This window comes from Salvelinus namaycush, chromosome 26 (genome assembly GCF_016432855.1).
Source record: "Salvelinus namaycush isolate Seneca chromosome 26, SaNama_1.0, whole genome shotgun sequence".
Classification (NCBI taxonomy): Eukaryota; Metazoa; Chordata; class Actinopteri; order Salmoniformes; family Salmonidae; genus Salvelinus; species Salvelinus namaycush.
This window is the reverse complement of record NC_052332.1, coordinates 10,374,604-10,391,680: the sequence shown is the minus strand read 5'-3', so window position 1 is coordinate 10,391,680 and position 17,077 is coordinate 10,374,604. Positions and strand designations below refer to the sequence as shown.

The following is a 17,077-nucleotide window of genomic DNA, read 5'->3' as shown; positions in this document are numbered from 1 at the left end:
AGAGTTAATACATCAAGAATATTTTGGAAAGTGAACTGGCTAGGCAAACCCATTGATCCTGCTTGGTAACATACATACACCCCGTGATCAATGATAAAAAATATTTTAAAAAATGACTCCCGTGTTATAGAAAGGCACAAGTTGGACCGTCAACAGTGGTCGAGTAGTCTCATCCGCCGGGTCTTTAATGTACAGAAAAACAACAAAAAAAACCACTGTCAACTATCAAACACTGCTCTCCAACCTCTGGCCATCTACCACATGGCCCTCATTACAGATCCGAGTGGAGGGAAAGACATGGGGCGATCCCTACGGGATAATAACACAGAGGACAACAAAAATCAATAAACAACAACTGTCTGTTTACAGAGAGATCCAGGAGGCCATTTTAACAACTGAATTGTGAAATGGCCACCAGGAGAAGAGAAGAAAGGAGGGATGGAAGACGGAGGCTTGTATTGTTCTCCAGAGAGGGTCCTTATGTGTTACTACAGTCCGTTATCCGCACCCCACATGACACCCCACCCAAAAGAAACTGGGGGGGAAACAGCTGTGTCCCATGCAGGCCTCCTCTGTGATCGCGGTCTCATACTGCTGCCATCTTCTTCAGTCTTCCACTCGGAATCCCACAGTGCTTAGCGTGCGGGGAAGGGCGAGCTGCTAATCGGAGAAGAGGATGGAGAGGGCCATGATGACACAACAAACCGCCACGTACGGACTCTTCCTCTCACCTGGGGGGAGGGATACAGAGGGGATGATGGGAGACTTCAGAAGTTAACATGGAAATACTCAATACTTTCAAGGTGTTGTGAATTACCCCTACGACAACACTAAACCAAGAGTGACTAATAAAAGTGCAAGCAACGTATACATGGCCATCACAAGTCTTCTAGAGCTGTGTTCTAGATGATAAAACTATTGATTATATGACAAACAGCATACCTATTCTGGAACATTTCCAAAAGATACCCAAGAACCTGAAAAGAGGGGAAAGATATGATAATTAGCGACATACTGTTTTTACATAACCACCAATGTTTTAAAGCGGCAATCAGCAGTTTAAACAATAAAGCATTCTACCCGCTCGTTTCGGTAAAAAGCTGAGGAATGGGCCTGGAGAAATGTAACCACTCAAATTCATAGACAGATATATGGATGCAAGGACTAAGGCTGTTATGGTGACCATATTACCGCCACACTGGTGGTCACAGGTCATGAAGGCAGCCAAATTCCACGTGACCGTTTAGTCACGGTATTTAGGCTTCTTCAAGCGCGGATGCTCATTAGTAGTCTACCAAACTTGCTAACTGCCTGGTACTCAGCACTCTATTGTCCCTCTAATCACTCTGACATCAATGCAAATGTAACAAAAATCTAATCAAACACTTCCTGAGAGCCCATGAGCTCAAGTTGCACAACATTTCTATAGGCTATGCAATTGCGTGAGAAAAGAGAATGATGGCCTCTATTAAAAAGAGGAGGATCTCATCAGCTTTCTATAGGCTTCGCCTACTATTTATTTCTCAACTTTCCTAATATTAAGCACATTGCTTCTCTTTACAACCGGAGTATAGCCTACCTGGCTAGCATGAAAATGAACCACAGGAAAAACGTTCTCCATTCGCTATTTAAGTGCATGGCATGTATTTTTTCCCCCTGCCCGTTTCGAGACAGGTGCATGATAATGGTCCATTCTAAATCAAAACACACACATTTATTTAGTATATGTAAAGACAAGATTAAATCAAGAATAGTCTGATGGGTGACAATATTAGCCTATCACTTGTGAATGATGCCCAGCGTAAGGCAAGAAACAATGCATACCCTATTTTTTGCGACTTTTTCAAAATCATAGCTGCACACCTCATGTAGCCTAGCCCATAGGCATATACAGTGCATTCGAAAAGTATTCAGACTCATTGACTTTATATACATTTTGTTACATTAGCCTTATTCTAATATGTATTAAAAATATATATTCATATTTTTTGAAGCATGGTGGTGGCAGCATCATGATGTGGGGATTTTTTTCAGCACCAGGGACTGGGAGACTAGTCAGGAACGAGGGAAAGATGAATGGCGCAAAGTACAGAGATCCTTATTAAAAACCTGGTCCAGAGCGCTCAGGACCTCAGACTGGGGGCGAAGGTTCACCTTACAACAGGACAACGACCCTAAACACACAGCCAAGACAACGCAGGAGTGGCTTTGGGACAAGTCTCCGAATGTCCTTGAGTGGCCCAGCCAGAGCCCGGACTTGAACCCGATCTAATATCTCTGGAGAAACCTGACAATAGCTGTGCAGTGATGCTCCCCATATAACCTGACAGAGCTTGAGAGGATCTGCAGAGAAGAATGAGAGAAAACTCCCCAAATACAGGTGCCAAGCTTGTAGCGCCCTACCCAATAAGACTCGAGGATGTAATCGCTGCCAAAGGTGCGTCAACGTACTTAAAAGGGTCTGAATACCTATGTAAATGTAATATGTTTTTTTTTTTTATACATTTGTAAAAATTCTAAAAAAAACTTTTTTTGCTTTGTCATTATGGGGTATTGTGTGTAATTTATGAGGAAAAACTACTTAATCAGTTTTAGAATAATAATAACAAAATGTGAAATAATTCAAGGGGTCTGAATACTTTGAAGGCACTGTATGTTTTGATAATGTTTGTATCACAACTAAAGTGGCCAAATAACTTCTTAAAATTAAGCACATTAACACAACGGGTGTAGAGTGTACCTGGCATACATACGCAGCACATGAGTTTGAAGAAAATGCACCTTTATAATAAAAAGCATTAAATGCATAATCGTATTTGAAGTCACTTTTGATAATGGTGTTTTCCCGCTCGCTAATGGAACATTCACGCTTATAGCCTACTGCCGTGTGCGCATTGCTGTGCTCAAAATGTGAAGTTGATCAACATTAAGCTAAACATTCTGATCTGCTGCGTGTGGTTGTATTCATTTGGGATCCATCTCATCCCACAACTGTCCCAGTATTTATTTCTCGCACAGAATAGGTCAACTTTTGTACTATGGGGGATAGTAGATTGACCAAGGCTAGTGCTTTTGCTGTTCATTAGGCATACTCATCTTGTTAGCTGCCGAAAAGTAAATGTGGACAGTTCTTCCAATATCTTCAACATACGCCTCGGAATTGGATAAGGACACTCGCAGTTGCGTCCCTGATGTTTCGGTCTTCACTTGTAGCCTATGAGAAACACCCAATCACGTGACGGAGAGCCATGTGAGTGAGAGATGCTTCGGAGCAAGCAGAGAGAAGGGAATTATAATTATTATATTCAGCCCAAGGGGACAACAGCAACCGCACAACATCTACCGCAAAAGGCACAACAGCCACCGCAAAATAGATTTTTTTTAGGGGGCATTACGGCCACACAAAGGGGATGCCGCATGGAAATTTGAGGCATTTAAGTGCTTGTCAAATTGTGAATGAGAGACTGATGAAGTGTGTACAGCCTGTACAAAAACAAAGCAGAGCTCACGCCTTTCATGCTACTTTTTTCAAATCATTAGAGTCACGTCATGCAGCCTTAGAATGTATTCGAAATCTAAACATATAGCCCGAAGTTTGTATCACAACTACAGTTACATTAATAACTCTAAATTAAGCATATAGGAGGACCTGTTTCTTTGTTAACCACTCAACACGGAATAGCCGCATTTGCGCACTCCCTCACAACGTTTGGAGAAAACATAATTTATATTTTATTCAAATCATATTCTTCATACTATAAAAAAATGCCACGGATTTCTAGGCAAATCTTGTCTGCTAAATGAACAAGTGTGGCCCACAGCCATATGGCATAGTCAGATCAGTACCTAACATAAAGGACAAGTCAGAGTATTCTATTATGTTCTTCTGAAATAGACTACATTTTCTTCTTCATATCATGTTTCTTTAGACCTGTCTAAAATAAATAATGGACTCATTGTGAAGGTGTAGGCTATATTACATGGATTTATTAGCCTTTATTCAGACAAAGTCAGTGTATATGTCGAGAAACAAGCTTATTTTCTTCTAAAGTAAGTCATGTCAAAATTCTAAAGCTATACGATGCTACAGATAGCAAGTGAATTCTCTCACACGCAGAAAAGATTTGTAATGTTGTACTTCTTGTTGACGAAATTCGTGCTAATATTGGGTTTTTGAGCTAGTGCCCAATAGACTCCCATTAGGGCTAGGCGATATATCAAATTCATTTTATTCATTCGAATATTCCAGGATGATCAATGGAAACAGGATGCACCTGAGCTCAATTTCAAGTCTCATAGCAAAAGGTCTGAATGTTATTCTACAATGTAGAAAATAGTAAAAATAAAGAAAAACCGTTGAAAAGTCCAAACTTTTGACTATGTAAATAAGGTATGTTTTTTTTTTTTGTAATACATTGGCCAAAATTTCTAAAAACCTGTTTTCACTTTATCATTACAGGTTATTGTGTGTAGATTGATGAGGGGGGGGGAAAAATATTTAACCGATTTTAAAATAAGGCTGTAACGTAACAAAATGTGGGAAAGTCAAGGGGCCAAAATACGAATTGGGCCAATTCCGAATGCACTGGATATCGTGAATCACACAAGTTTGAAAAAATATTTTTAGGCCATATCACAGAGTGTGTAGCTTAGCTAGCCAGCTAGCCAGCCAGCCCAGAGAGAGCACTGCGGATTTCCCATGATGCTACCAACCTTATTATAACACCAAATTGAAACATTTGAATTTAAAAAAAAAAATATTGTTATCACATATTAGTGTTATTTAACACTGTAAATTAAAGGAATGAGTGGTTTTGGGTGGATTTTTCCTTTAAATCCACTTTAGTCAGTGTAGATGAAGAGACAGGTTAAAGAAGGATTTTTAGGCCTTTTTACAATGGAGACATAGATTGTGTATGTGTGCCATTCATAGAGTGAATGGGCAAGTCAAAAGATTTAAGTGTCTTTGAACGGAGAATGGTAGTAGGTGCCAGATGCACCGGTTTGTGTCAAGAACTGCAACGCTGCTTGTTTTTTTTACACTCAACAGTTTCCAGTGTGTATCAAGAATGGTTCACCATCCAAAGGACATCCAGCCAACTTGACACAACTGTGGGAAGCATTGGAGTCAACATGGGCAAGCATCCCTGTGGAACACTTTCGACACCTTGTGGAGTCCATGTCCAGACGAATTGAGGCTGTTCTGAGGGCACTGTACAGTGGATAGGTCCATATACTGTAAGGAAGGGGACCCCCCCTCCCCCCCTCCCCCCCGTGCAATTTTTTTTGGGTGGGCCTAGCACTACACAGCTGATTCAGATCACCAACTAATCATCAAGCTTTGATCATTTGAATCAGCTATGCAGTGTTAGGGCAAAAACCAAAACGTGCACCCGGGGGCTTCCCAGGACCGAGTTTGGGAAACCCTGTGTTAGAGGTCAGAGTCTAGACGGCATGTAAGCGCTCCTCATGGAGTCTGTCTCCCCTGGGGAGGCTTAAACCCACAACAGAACACACTATCCAGCTCTCTATTCCTCATCATTGTCTATCTGCCTGTCGAAAGGGTTTAGCCCCCCCAGAACAGCTACTGCAGACAGAGCATCACAATGGTTCAGCCAGCACTCATACACCCCCCCCCCCAGATCCTTCCTTCTCTTCTCTTCTCTTTCGCCAACAGAGTATCAGTGGCTTGTCTAAACACACACTCAGCACCAGATCACTGCTGATACCAGTCCCCGTAGAAATAGAGATTCATAAAAATAATAAAATACATATCCAATGTTTGGGTTAGTAGAACACATTTAGAAAGCTGGACAGATTGGCTTTTTGTCTTTCACATAATGACAGATAGCATATCATGGTGCTTTTCCCTAGGTTTCAAAGTACTTACATTCCGTGGGGGCATTCCATCCACCACAAATGTATAACATCCAATTTCCCAACATGAGAAATGAGACCAATGGGAAATGGGACTCCTAAGTACTAGCGTAAATATATGGTGGTCTAACAGGCCACAGACTATCTGTCATCCAGCTGAGCCAATCTGCCATTGGTTTATAAACACTAAGCAGTCAGTCATCAGTCAGAGATTGGAGGGTTAGGGCTCCAATTTCCCCCAAGGCCCCATTCTGGGTCCCCCCTGACACACACACCCCAACAACAACAGACAGGCCTACATTTTCCTAGGCATTGGGCAGTGAGTGAGTGGCATGTTAACACCAGCAGTGTAATGCCCAGGCAGTGTGTCAGTCTAATTTGTCTTGGAGAGTGTGTGTGTGTGTGTGTGTGTGTGTGTGTGTGTGTGTGTGTGTGTGTGTGTGTGTGTGTGTGTGTGTGTGTGTGTGTGTGTGTGTGTGTCGACCTCAGATGACTGGCTCACAATAATTCCCTAATTTCCCCCTAACCCAACATGTGGCACACAGCTTGTTGCATTAGCCTCCCTTACCCACACAGAGTTGGGAAAATTGAGGAAGAAAAACTGAACTGTTGTTTTATCAGCCCTTAGCTTCCCCCCACCAAGAACAGCATTGAACCGATGTGATGTGTATACGCTGTGGTCCCAAACACCACACAGCTCTTATTCACTCACTGCTGAGAGGATTTAGAAACAGTCACTTATCTAGTTGGTGACAGTGATAGTCGTGTTCATTACAGCTGGTAGCCACAAACAATTCATGTCATCTTCAATGGAAAACAAACACACAAAGTTCCATTCTCCTTCCCAGAGCATTACATAGATGAAGTGGAATACAGTCAACAAAGCCAGAGGATCTGAGTAGAGAGCTACAGATCTGAAGAGTAGTCTTTTGAGGTAGTTAGCTGGCTACCAAGTGTGAGATTTGGTTATGGGTTCAGAGAATAGAGATAGAGTGCTTGGACAGGCATGATGGGTTGAGCAATGATAGTGTATCAGAGTTGGATTGCTGCTGGGGTTGAAGTTGTCGGTTGAGGTAACATCGCTTTCCTTGAATGTTGTCTTTCAGAGCTAACAAATCTAGGCATCAGCTCAGTGGATGAACAACACTGTCTGTGTAGGGGGGTTTATGGGTGATAGAGCTAGTGTACTCAGTATTCTTCTTCTCTAGCAGGCTAAGAGTCCAGAGCCCTATACTGCAAATCAGGTTTGATGAGTAACCAAGGTAACTTTGGTCAACTCGGGATAACCGGAACCGCGAAAGTGGATCACCTTTTAGCCAGGTACATTTCTATGGCAACGGATCCTTCAGAACTAACCTGCTCCGGGGCAGGCTAACTTGGGGCTAACTCCCATTTATCATGAATGAAGTGTCTGAGCTGCGAGTTGAGGACCAATGAAATCAGATTCCCTCCCTCTTGCAAAGATTGCTCATTGTCCCCTTAATTTGAGGAAGACGACTGATTAAATATTTTATTAAGCAACGTTTTTTTGTGTGTTAAAAATAGTCATTTTTAAATACCAGTCACATTACAAATGTAGTAATGACAATGCATTTGAAACTTCATGCACAGTAAAACGTTTGTATGGCTTAATACAATTATTTTATGGATAGGAGTGGGGGGGGGGGGAATGCTTGTGCGTTGATTTCGGCACATGGAAATGTGGCACTGACTCGCTCATGGATTGATGTTTCAGCATTGTCTGAATGAAGACAAAGCTTCGGACTAGCCGTGTGCGACATGCACGGGCAGTTACAAGCCTGCTAGAGTTAGCGGCAGGCGGATGAGCAATATGCACCGCCGTAGTACGGATGAAGCCTGGGCTGCAATGTGAAGCGTTAGAACACCCAGAGTAGATCTAGCTTCCTTCGCAGTATACCCCTCTGGGCTGTGGAAGGGTAGCTACCAACTAGGACATTAACTCAGCGGGATAATACGGTCTTATTCTTCTCTGGCTGGCTAGGGGCCAGCTATGGTTCTGAGGTATGACCTAGAGCTTTAGTTCAGTGCAATAACACTGTCTGTACATACCCGGTCTTGTTCTTGTCCAGGAGACTAGGGGCCATGGCTCTGAGGTAGGCACAGGTACAGATGAGCAGTAGGATCACTGTCAACAGGCTCTGGAAGTTAAATATGGCAGACTGGAGAGGGAATGAGAGGTTATTACTGGTTCAACATCCATCGTCACTCTAGGATGCATCTATGACTCCACATAACCTGGGTAGCTAAATCATACTCTATGGAATACCTATTGCAAAGCCATCAAATATGTTTCGATCACAGCTAAATACAAAAAGGCTACTTCAGGACTATTAGTTGAAGGCTTTTTAGGTTGTCAACACAAGTTTCCAGGTTTATTATGTTAAACATTAGGCTCTCTTTCAGTTGGACATGTTCCTGACTGAATGAGGGAAATCTCGTCTTATAGCTGTAAAAGACAACAGAATGCACTATTCTGGATGGATGAAGCTAGCTAGCTATGCTGGCTACTACTAGCTATCCACAGTAGCTTGCGATAGAGACGTCTTGTAAAACAGGGATAACGTTACCACTTCCATATTAGACACAAAACATGTATTTACATATATTTGGAGGGTGACGTTAGTTAATCTACTTCTTCGATAAGGTTTAATAGCGGTTGACATCCAATACATGTTACATCACCGCCACCAATATATTTAATCAAATGTTATATTTAAGAATTTAATTAAACAACTTACCATGTCGGAGCTAGGTATGCTAGCTAACTAGCTGCTACGGTGCCACCTCACACTTCCGTAGCGTCGTAGACAGATGACGTTGTACGGAACAAGGAAGAGACGAACTGAAACCGCAGCGTCTGGCGATTTAAACTAGATTTAACACCGGTTGTAGGTTTAAATATCAGAAGTCGACCATTGGATATTTAAAGACACAACCAACTATCTAACGAAGGCTGGTGCAGTTCGAGGTAGGTGGGACACTGACGTACTTGATACATGTGCAAATGGCCACACGTGTGCTGTGCTACATTGGTCGAGCTTTGTTTACAAACAAGTCTGATGCATGTAAACTCAAAACTCTAACAATCAACTTTACTGACTTTATTGTCCCCCTTGGGAAATTGTGTTGCAGTGTCATGTACACGTTTAAAGTGGCGTTTAAATACAAAACAAATTGACAATACAACTTTCATAACAGTTACATCCCAATAAAAAGAGACGAGCCTGCTGGCCTTACTGGGTCGATAGGAACATTAGCCCGAGCTATTTAGGAGGGATATCACACCTGGCACAAATGATTGTCTAGTTCTGTTTTTCTTGCTGAGGGGTGCCCTATACCTGCGCCCAGAGGGGAGTAGTTCAACGTCAGAGTACAGAGGGTGGCTTGGGTATGAAATTGGGTGTAATCATTAGTCTAAACCACGTTTTGCAATTTAAACGAGAGTTTCTATTGAACAGATGCAGGTAAGCCCCCCCCCCCCCCCCCCGTTCCATTAAGACTCGTTTAGCAACATAATCGGCAGAATGAATCATTACAACCATGGCATTCAGTAATGATGGCCAATGAAGTAGGTTACTATGATCATCTCATGTTAGTGGAGCTTTGTCATGCATTCTGCTCGCACCATGCAACATGGCCAAGTCCCAAATCAACCCTTAGACCCCAGTCTAGTGTAGTCTACCCTTACCCCACCCCAGACACTTACTGTAGACTACATGCTGGTGCCAATTTCCTGTCTGTCAAAACAAAATAGAACCTAATAGGGAAGATAATTCCCAAAGCCAAGATCGGTGCATCTACATTCTCCATCTCTACTTTAATGGTGATGTTTTAGTGACTGAATCCAGAAGTAAGAAGATAGGAATTGAGGAAATTCTGAGACCGAGGTTTCAGCACAGGTGTGAACTGGAAAGGGGAGTGACAGAAATATGTGTCATTGGTGGCTGGCTGGTGTGTAGGTACAGGTGTTACTAGCGATTAATGAATGACTGTTGAACAGGGTGTCAGATGGGTGGGTTAAACTCCATGGTTCTCCTCATTTACAGTGCTGCACATCTGAACTCGCATCACGGTCACTGAGCTCTAATGTGTGCAACTTGGTGTTGCTGACTGTCACTGTGGATGAGTATAGTGACTGGTCCAAGGTGAGGGGAGGCAGAGCGTTCTACTGTTTGGCTGGCATCTAACGCAGCCTGTGCTGCCTGCCTGCCAAGAGAATGATGAAATAATGTCCATCCTGCACTGTCATTTTCACATCCACCCACTGGCGGCAGGTAGCCTAGCGGTTAAGAGCTTTGGGCCATTAACCGAAAGGTCACTGGTTCAAATCCCAAGCCAAGCCGAATTAAAAAATATATGTCAATGTGCCCTTGAGCAAGGCACTTGACCCTAATTGCTCCTGTATGTCGCTCTGGATAAGAGCATCTGCTAAATGTAAAGGTAAACAATGATCACAATTGTCACAAATATCCCAACTTTGTTTTATTTCCAATACTTTGTTTAGATACAAACAGAATTACAGACGGAATGACCTCACGTGCCTGTGCTGTTTTTCTGCAGGTGTGAGATGCATGTGACGGTGCGTGAGGTCCGTATCTCCTCGGAGTCAGAGACTTCCTACTTCCTGCGAGTGGAGTGGAGGGGGCGAGACTTAGGCTCTGGCTTCCTGTTACTGCTCACTGATGGACAGAACGCATGGAGAGGAGAGGGTAAACACACACACCTGACGAACACGCACTCACAAACATGACCACACACCTGTCTAAACTCTCACCTGAATCTTCCTTCCTATCTCTCACTCCATCCCTCACTCCCTCCCTGTCTGTAGTATCAGAGGATGCAGTGAGGGAGGAGGCTGAGGAGTTGGAGATGCAGACAGATCGTTACATCCAGGACCTCCAGCAGGCCTTGACTGGGACTGGACCCTCTACTGACTACAGCTTCACCTTGACCTATAACCCCGGCCCAATGGCCAACATGACCCTGGCCTACGAGAAGGTGCAGAGGGACATCTCGGTGAGTGGCGTGACGAATCATAACAGGGTGTGTTTTTTGGCCCCAACAAGTTTAACGACTACAACAAGTTTAACGACTACAACAAGTTTAACGACTATCCTGAACCTTAACCTTTGCCATGGCCCTTAACCCTATCAAATGTTTTACTTGTAGAATTTATTTGAGCAAGTTAGCCATCCATCATGTGATGTCTGATCTGTGTACAGTGTCGCATGCACTTTGAGGTCCATGTGATGTCGTCACTAGAATTAACACTGATGATGTTTGTATATGATCTCATCCTTAAGAGTTGTTCATGGAAGTGAGAGTGAACTGTGTCTCCCATAACCTCATGTCGTATCTCGTATCATATCTCATGTCCCCATTTCCTCGCAGGACCCTCTAACTACCACTAATTGAGCTAATGAACCCCGGAAGACATTAATGTAGTGAAGCGCCGCTGTAGGAAGTTACCATGCCGTAGAAGTGTTGTTTTTATTGTTAGTAACTGTGGTCTTCCCTTCCCGTAGCTGTTATAGGCTAGTGGTATTAAGCCCTCCTATAGGATTAGTGTCATATAACTGTAAAAACAAACAAAATGGAGGCCAGTGGTGTGATGAAATACAGGTAGTTATTATTATTCCAACAGTGGGATATTCGTCTATCAGCTTCACAGTATATTAAAACACAAGTCAGTCAGGCAGTCAACAGCAGGGTTGTATTGGATCGTTCAGGAGTGTGTTGTTGTTGACCAGTGATGATGTTATCCTAAGATATTGTCTTCCTCCAACTCCCTGCTTTGACAGGAAAATTGTACTGTACAATACTATCACTATGGAGGTAAAACACACACACCAACTTAGTGACAGTCAGTGTGCTCAGAGGTCAACCACACACACACACACACACACACACACACACACACACACACACATATACACTTTGTGCTTTGTTGCCATAGTAATGGGGTAATGACGGAATGGAAATCCTAGTGCATGTGTTTCAGTAGAAAAGGGAAATGAATAGGATTGACTGCTTCAGAAACGAGAGTGTTGGACCAGGACGTTTATAGAAGTGTCTGTGATGCATCATCCCAGATGGAAAAGTCTCAACTGTTTTCTGTTGCTCAACAGTTTATAAATATATGAATTCATTCATCATAGAGATATGACTCATTATCAAATGATCCAAGTCTAATGGCTGTTCTTGCAACAGCAGTGTGTGTGTGCATGTTGTGTAATTTCTGCTGAGAGTGAGCGTTTATTGACACCAGCTGTAAGAAAAGGGAGAACCTTACAATACCCTTGTAGAACCGTATACTGTAGAACCATATAGAACCCTGTAAAACAGTCCTGGATAAGGAGAATTAGGAACATCGGGGTGGTTGTTGTTTGGTAGATGTAAAGATGGGAATGTGACCCTTCTCTTTTTACTGCACGTCACTGGCCCATAGCAACAGCCCCAGGAAGGCTCCCACATCGCTGGAGGGTATTATCACCATTACCATACCAGCAGTGATCAGTGTAATCTCAAACAGCAACATGTATTTGACAATAAACAGTCATATTATGGCCCACAGGGCAGCCATTTTCAACTAGTCAGTGGGTTTCCTCAGATCAATTATATTGTGCAACTTTACATTTTAAGCATTTTTATAGAATGTGAATAACTGAATGTTGTTGACTTCTCATCCTCTCCAGCCACCCTAGTCATAGACTGTTCTCTCTGCTACCGCACAGCAAGCGGTACCGGAGAGCCAAGTCAAGGTCCAAAAGGCTTCTTAACAGCTTCTACCCCCAAGCCATAAGACTCCTGAACAGCTAATCAAAGAGCTACCCAGACCCCTCTTTTTTGCTGCTGCTACTCTCTGTTTATAATCTATGCATAGTCACTTTAACTCTACCTACATGTCCATATTACTTCAACTAACCGGTGCGCCCGCACATTGACGCTGTACCGGTACCCCCTGTATATAGCCTCGCTTGTTATTTTACTGCTGCCGTTTAATTATGTGTTACTTTTATTTTCTATTTAAACGATTTAAATAAACACTTATTTAAAGACATTGTTGGTTAAGGGCTTGTAAGTAAGCATTTCACTGTAAGGTCTACACCTGTTATATTCGCCGCATGTGACAAATGAAATTTGATTTGATTTACACCAGGACTGTGTTTGAATGTGTGTGTGTGTGTGTGTGGCTGGTCTATGTGTGTTTAAATGTGTGGAGGTTAATGGTTTTCATCACCAGTAGATGGACCAGTGTAAAGAGAGTCCCTGTAATGACAACCTGGGGCACAAACCAAGGTTCACAACAACACCATTATCTGCTGGCCAGTGATCTCACCACCAATACACTACCACTGAATCCCTCACAGCAGAAGCAGCTGCGGTTGTGGTTACTTTAGAAGCCACCCAGACACCACAGCGATGTAGTAGCGACAGTCTCTACCCGAATAGGTTCTTATTCTCTCTAGTAGTTAGTCACTGAGTCTGAGTTAGAGAGAGAGGCCAATACAGAGAGATTATGAACCGGTCGTTTTTCTACGACATCTAATGGAAGCTCTGCTCGAGTCAACATTCCAGAGCCAACTTGGTCCATCATAATACCGGCCAATAGTGTTTGGGGCCAAATCATTATTGACCAATCGTTTTACTGCCCATGTCTTTACCGGCCAATCAAGTAACTGTCCATCTCGTTAAGGTGGGCACGAGTATATGTGTATGTTACAGGTGCATATATTAACTCTCCCTTCCTCAAACCCACCCCTGTCTCTCCCATCCCTCTCCCCTTCCAGTTCTGCCTGGGCTCTGTGTTGCTGGGTAAGATTCCAGAGCCAGTGGAGGAGGTTAGAGCGTTACTGACTCACGGTCTAGAACGTGGAACCGCACTGCAGAACCACAACCACTTACTAAAGGAGGAGAACCACCGACTCAAACAGGAGCTACAACACATCAATGCAGAGTAAGACCACACACACACAGAGAGAGAGCTCACTTCCCTCCTCTCTAAGAGTCATTACCCAATCCTCAAAACTCTCTACAGGGTAGGACCGCCACTGTATGTTACATTGTCTAGGAACTGATTTTATGAGTGTGTGAGTGGCTGCTGAGGATGGAAAATAGCTCTGCAAGTGGGCCTTAATGACGCACAGACCTGAGAGCTCAACACAGAGGTCAAGATCGAACACACACACAAAGGATGAGGGAAACCTTCGCAAGTGAGTGTTGAGGGCAGTTCCCATCACCTAGACTGAGTCCATGTGTTTCTGATCATCTCACTGCTGTAGTTTCTCTGATTCTGAAATGGAATATAGCGGTATTGGGTTGCAGGGGGGGAGGAAAAATGTGTTGAGGTTCCCTGGCAACCAACACCAGACGCAACAAACCTTAACCCTGACTTGATTCAGAGGGAAGGAGTGGCTGTTGGCTGCATCAGGGCTGGAGAATTCGATTATGTCCCCTTAGGTTATGTTATGACATAAATGTCCTATAAATGGCACAGTCACATTTCTATCCATACCAAGCCAGGGATTGTTGCTGTAAATGCATTTTCTTCCATCCCCTTGTAACTCACTCTAACCCTGCTTTCTATAAGCTCTAACACGACCTGTGTGTGCGTGCGTGTGTGTAGGTTGCAGCGGTTTGTCAGTGGGAAGGAGACACTCGAGTCAGAGCTGTACTCTCGCTTCACCCTGGTGCTGAATGAGAAGAAGGCCAAGATACGCAGTCTACAGAAGAACCTCACACACCTGCAGGAGACCAGGTACATAGAACACACACGTCCCCCATCTATGAACTAACTAAACGTTACCCCACGGGGAGGGGGGGGGGGAGTCTGACCGTGAGGAACCCCTCAAGCTCACAGGATATCACTCATAATATTTCCACCCTCCTCTGTAATAAAGGGTATGACCAAGAGGGTTTGATTTATCAAGGTAGCTTCCTTTGATACATTCATCATCTATGTGATAACCCCTTCTGATATGTCCTTATGGTTTGGTGTTGGTGATTTGGTCATCTGGTGGAACATGCCAGTATGGAAGTGATGAAAGGTGTTATTTAGGTGATGAGAAAATATACAACCTATCGGTACCACATTTAATCCCATACTGTTCAATATAAACTGATTACCAGGCAAATATACAGGTAGCTGCCGACATAAAGTGTCTTAATAGGGCGTTGGGCCACCACAACAGCTTCAGTGCACCTTGGCATAGGTTCTGCAAGTGTCTGGAACTCTATTGGAGGGATGCGACACCATTCTTCCAATGAGAAATTCTATAATTTGGTGTTTTGTCGATGGTGGTGGGAAACGCTAACTCGGGCGCCGCTCTAGAATATTCCATAAGTGTTCAATTGGGTTGAGATCCGGTGACCGAGACGGCCATGGCATATGCTTTACATCGTTTTCATGCTCATCAAACCATTCAGTGACCACTCGTGCCCTGTGGATGGGGGCATAACCATGGTAGCCAGAATAATGGCCAAAATAATGGCATGCCCAGCATTTTTATGCATACATGAACATTAGCATAATGGGGTTTTAATTGCTTAATTAACTCAGGAACCACACCTGTGTGGAAGCACCTGCTTTCAATATACTCTGTGTCCCTCATTTACCCAAGGGTTTCCATTATTTTGCCAGTTACCTGTACTCACAGTATACACAACCTTCCCAAGTTGTGATCTTTAACACGTGCGTGTGCGTCTGTATATCTCTCGTCTCTCTCTAACAGGGAAGAGGGAGAGAGCAGCAGTCCAGGGAAGGGAACGAAAAAGACGACAGGACAGACCAGAGAGGGGGATGAATATGAAGCGAGCACTGATGAAGAGCAGTTACAGCCTGCCTCTATAGAACCCACCCAGGGTAGGGTATAACCCCCTCCACACACACACACACACACACACACACACACACACACACACACACTTACTTGCAGTTATATGGAGCAGCTGAGTGGGTTTTATCTGTAGGTAATGGATGGAAGGGAAAACATTGAGAAAGATCTGAAGGAGACGGAGTGTGTGTGAATGAGTTGGGGTCGACCCCTCAGGTGCCCCCTCAAGTTAACCCAAAGGGAATTCTACAAATATTAACTTGTGTAAAGAAGAAACAAACGTTCAAGTGTCCTAAAAGCTTGTTAAAAGTAAACTTGTCACTGGCAGTGTGTTTGCTTAGTGGTCTTGTAGTGATGACATCAGAGCATGTGTGATCTCCATCCTGCAGAGAGTGTTTAGAGCAGATTTACAGTCAGTCAGTCAGATTTTACTCTGAGTTACATTAGAGCTGTGTGTCTGTGTGTGTGTGTGTGTGTGTGTGTGTGTGTGTGTGTGTGTGTGTGTGTGTGTGTGTGTGTGTGTGTGTGTGTGTGTGTGTGTGTGTGTGTGTGTGTGTGTGTGTGTGTGTGTGTGTGTGTAAGCGATAGTTGTGTGTGGTCCCCCTGATTGTAGTCTCTAAGCACTGTCTCAGAGGAGGTGGCCCTGAGGGAAGAGTTGGAGGGTGAAAGGGGTGGTTGACTAGGAATGATAATAGACCTCACTACACTGCCATCATGGAGCTCAGAAGACCCCCCCCCCCCCCCCTTTTTGTGTCCAGTGCATTTATCATGTACAGTCTCATCATTAACCCTAACCCATAAATGTGAACTTAACCCGCTGCAGTTTGTCTATCCAAATTCAAAATGTGAGATGAAGCCCCCAAACAATTATAATAGCCCCCTCAAGTACCATCATGGAGCTCAGAAGACCCCCCCCCCCCCCCCCCCCCTGTTTGTGTCCAGTCCAATGTATGAAAGTGTTTATCCTGTACAGACTCATCATTAACCCTAAATTATAAACTGGGTGGTTTGAGCCCTGAATGCTGATTGTCTGACAGCCGTGGTATATCAGACCATATACCACTGGTATGACTCATCATATACCCTAAATTAACCCACTACACTCTGTCTGTCTAAAAGTTTACCTTATATTACCTTATGGTTAAGCTGTTTATTATCTATGCATAGTCAATTTACCCCACCTATACCCAGTGGTGGAAAAAGTACTCAATTTTCATACTTGAGTAAAAGTGAAGATACCTTAATAGAAAATGACTTAAGTGAAAGTCACCCAGTAAAATACTACTTGAGTAAAAGTCTAAAAGTATTTTGTTTTAAATATATTTATTGAGTATCAAAAGTAAATG

At 43.4% G+C, this 17,077-nt stretch overlaps 2 protein-coding genes across 3 annotated transcripts in view; one reads left to right on the top strand and one right to left on the bottom strand.

The window, feature by feature from the left end:
* Nucleotides 1-144: 144 nt before the first annotated feature.
* Nucleotides 145-8,769, bottom strand: tmem167a (transmembrane protein 167A). The gene is made up of 4 exons (XM_038964947.1): nucleotides 8,637-8,769; nucleotides 7,948-8,057; nucleotides 943-977; nucleotides 145-731 (listed from the first exon to the last, which is right to left on the bottom strand). The coding sequence occupies exons 1-4, from the start codon at nucleotides 8,637-8,639 to the stop codon at nucleotides 661-663; spliced, it is 219 nt and encodes a 72-aa protein (XP_038820875.1). The 5' UTR covers nucleotides 8,640-8,769; the 3' UTR covers nucleotides 145-660.
* Nucleotides 8,724-17,077, top strand: part of xrcc4 (X-ray repair complementing defective repair in Chinese hamster cells 4) — a 21,653-nt gene continuing 13,299 nt past the window's right edge. For both annotated transcript variants that reach the window (XM_038964944.1, XM_038964945.1), the window contains exons 1-6: nucleotides 8,724-8,866; nucleotides 10,459-10,607; nucleotides 10,727-10,914; nucleotides 13,689-13,855; nucleotides 14,525-14,656; nucleotides 15,630-15,760. In XM_038964944.1, the coding sequence (XP_038820872.1) occupies nucleotides 10,466-10,607; nucleotides 10,727-10,914; nucleotides 13,689-13,855; nucleotides 14,525-14,656; nucleotides 15,630-15,760 (760 nt within the window). In that variant the 5' untranslated portion in view covers nucleotides 8,724-8,866; nucleotides 10,459-10,465. The remainder of the gene's footprint in view (nucleotides 8,867-10,458; nucleotides 10,608-10,726; nucleotides 10,915-13,688; nucleotides 13,856-14,524; nucleotides 14,657-15,629; nucleotides 15,761-17,077) is intronic.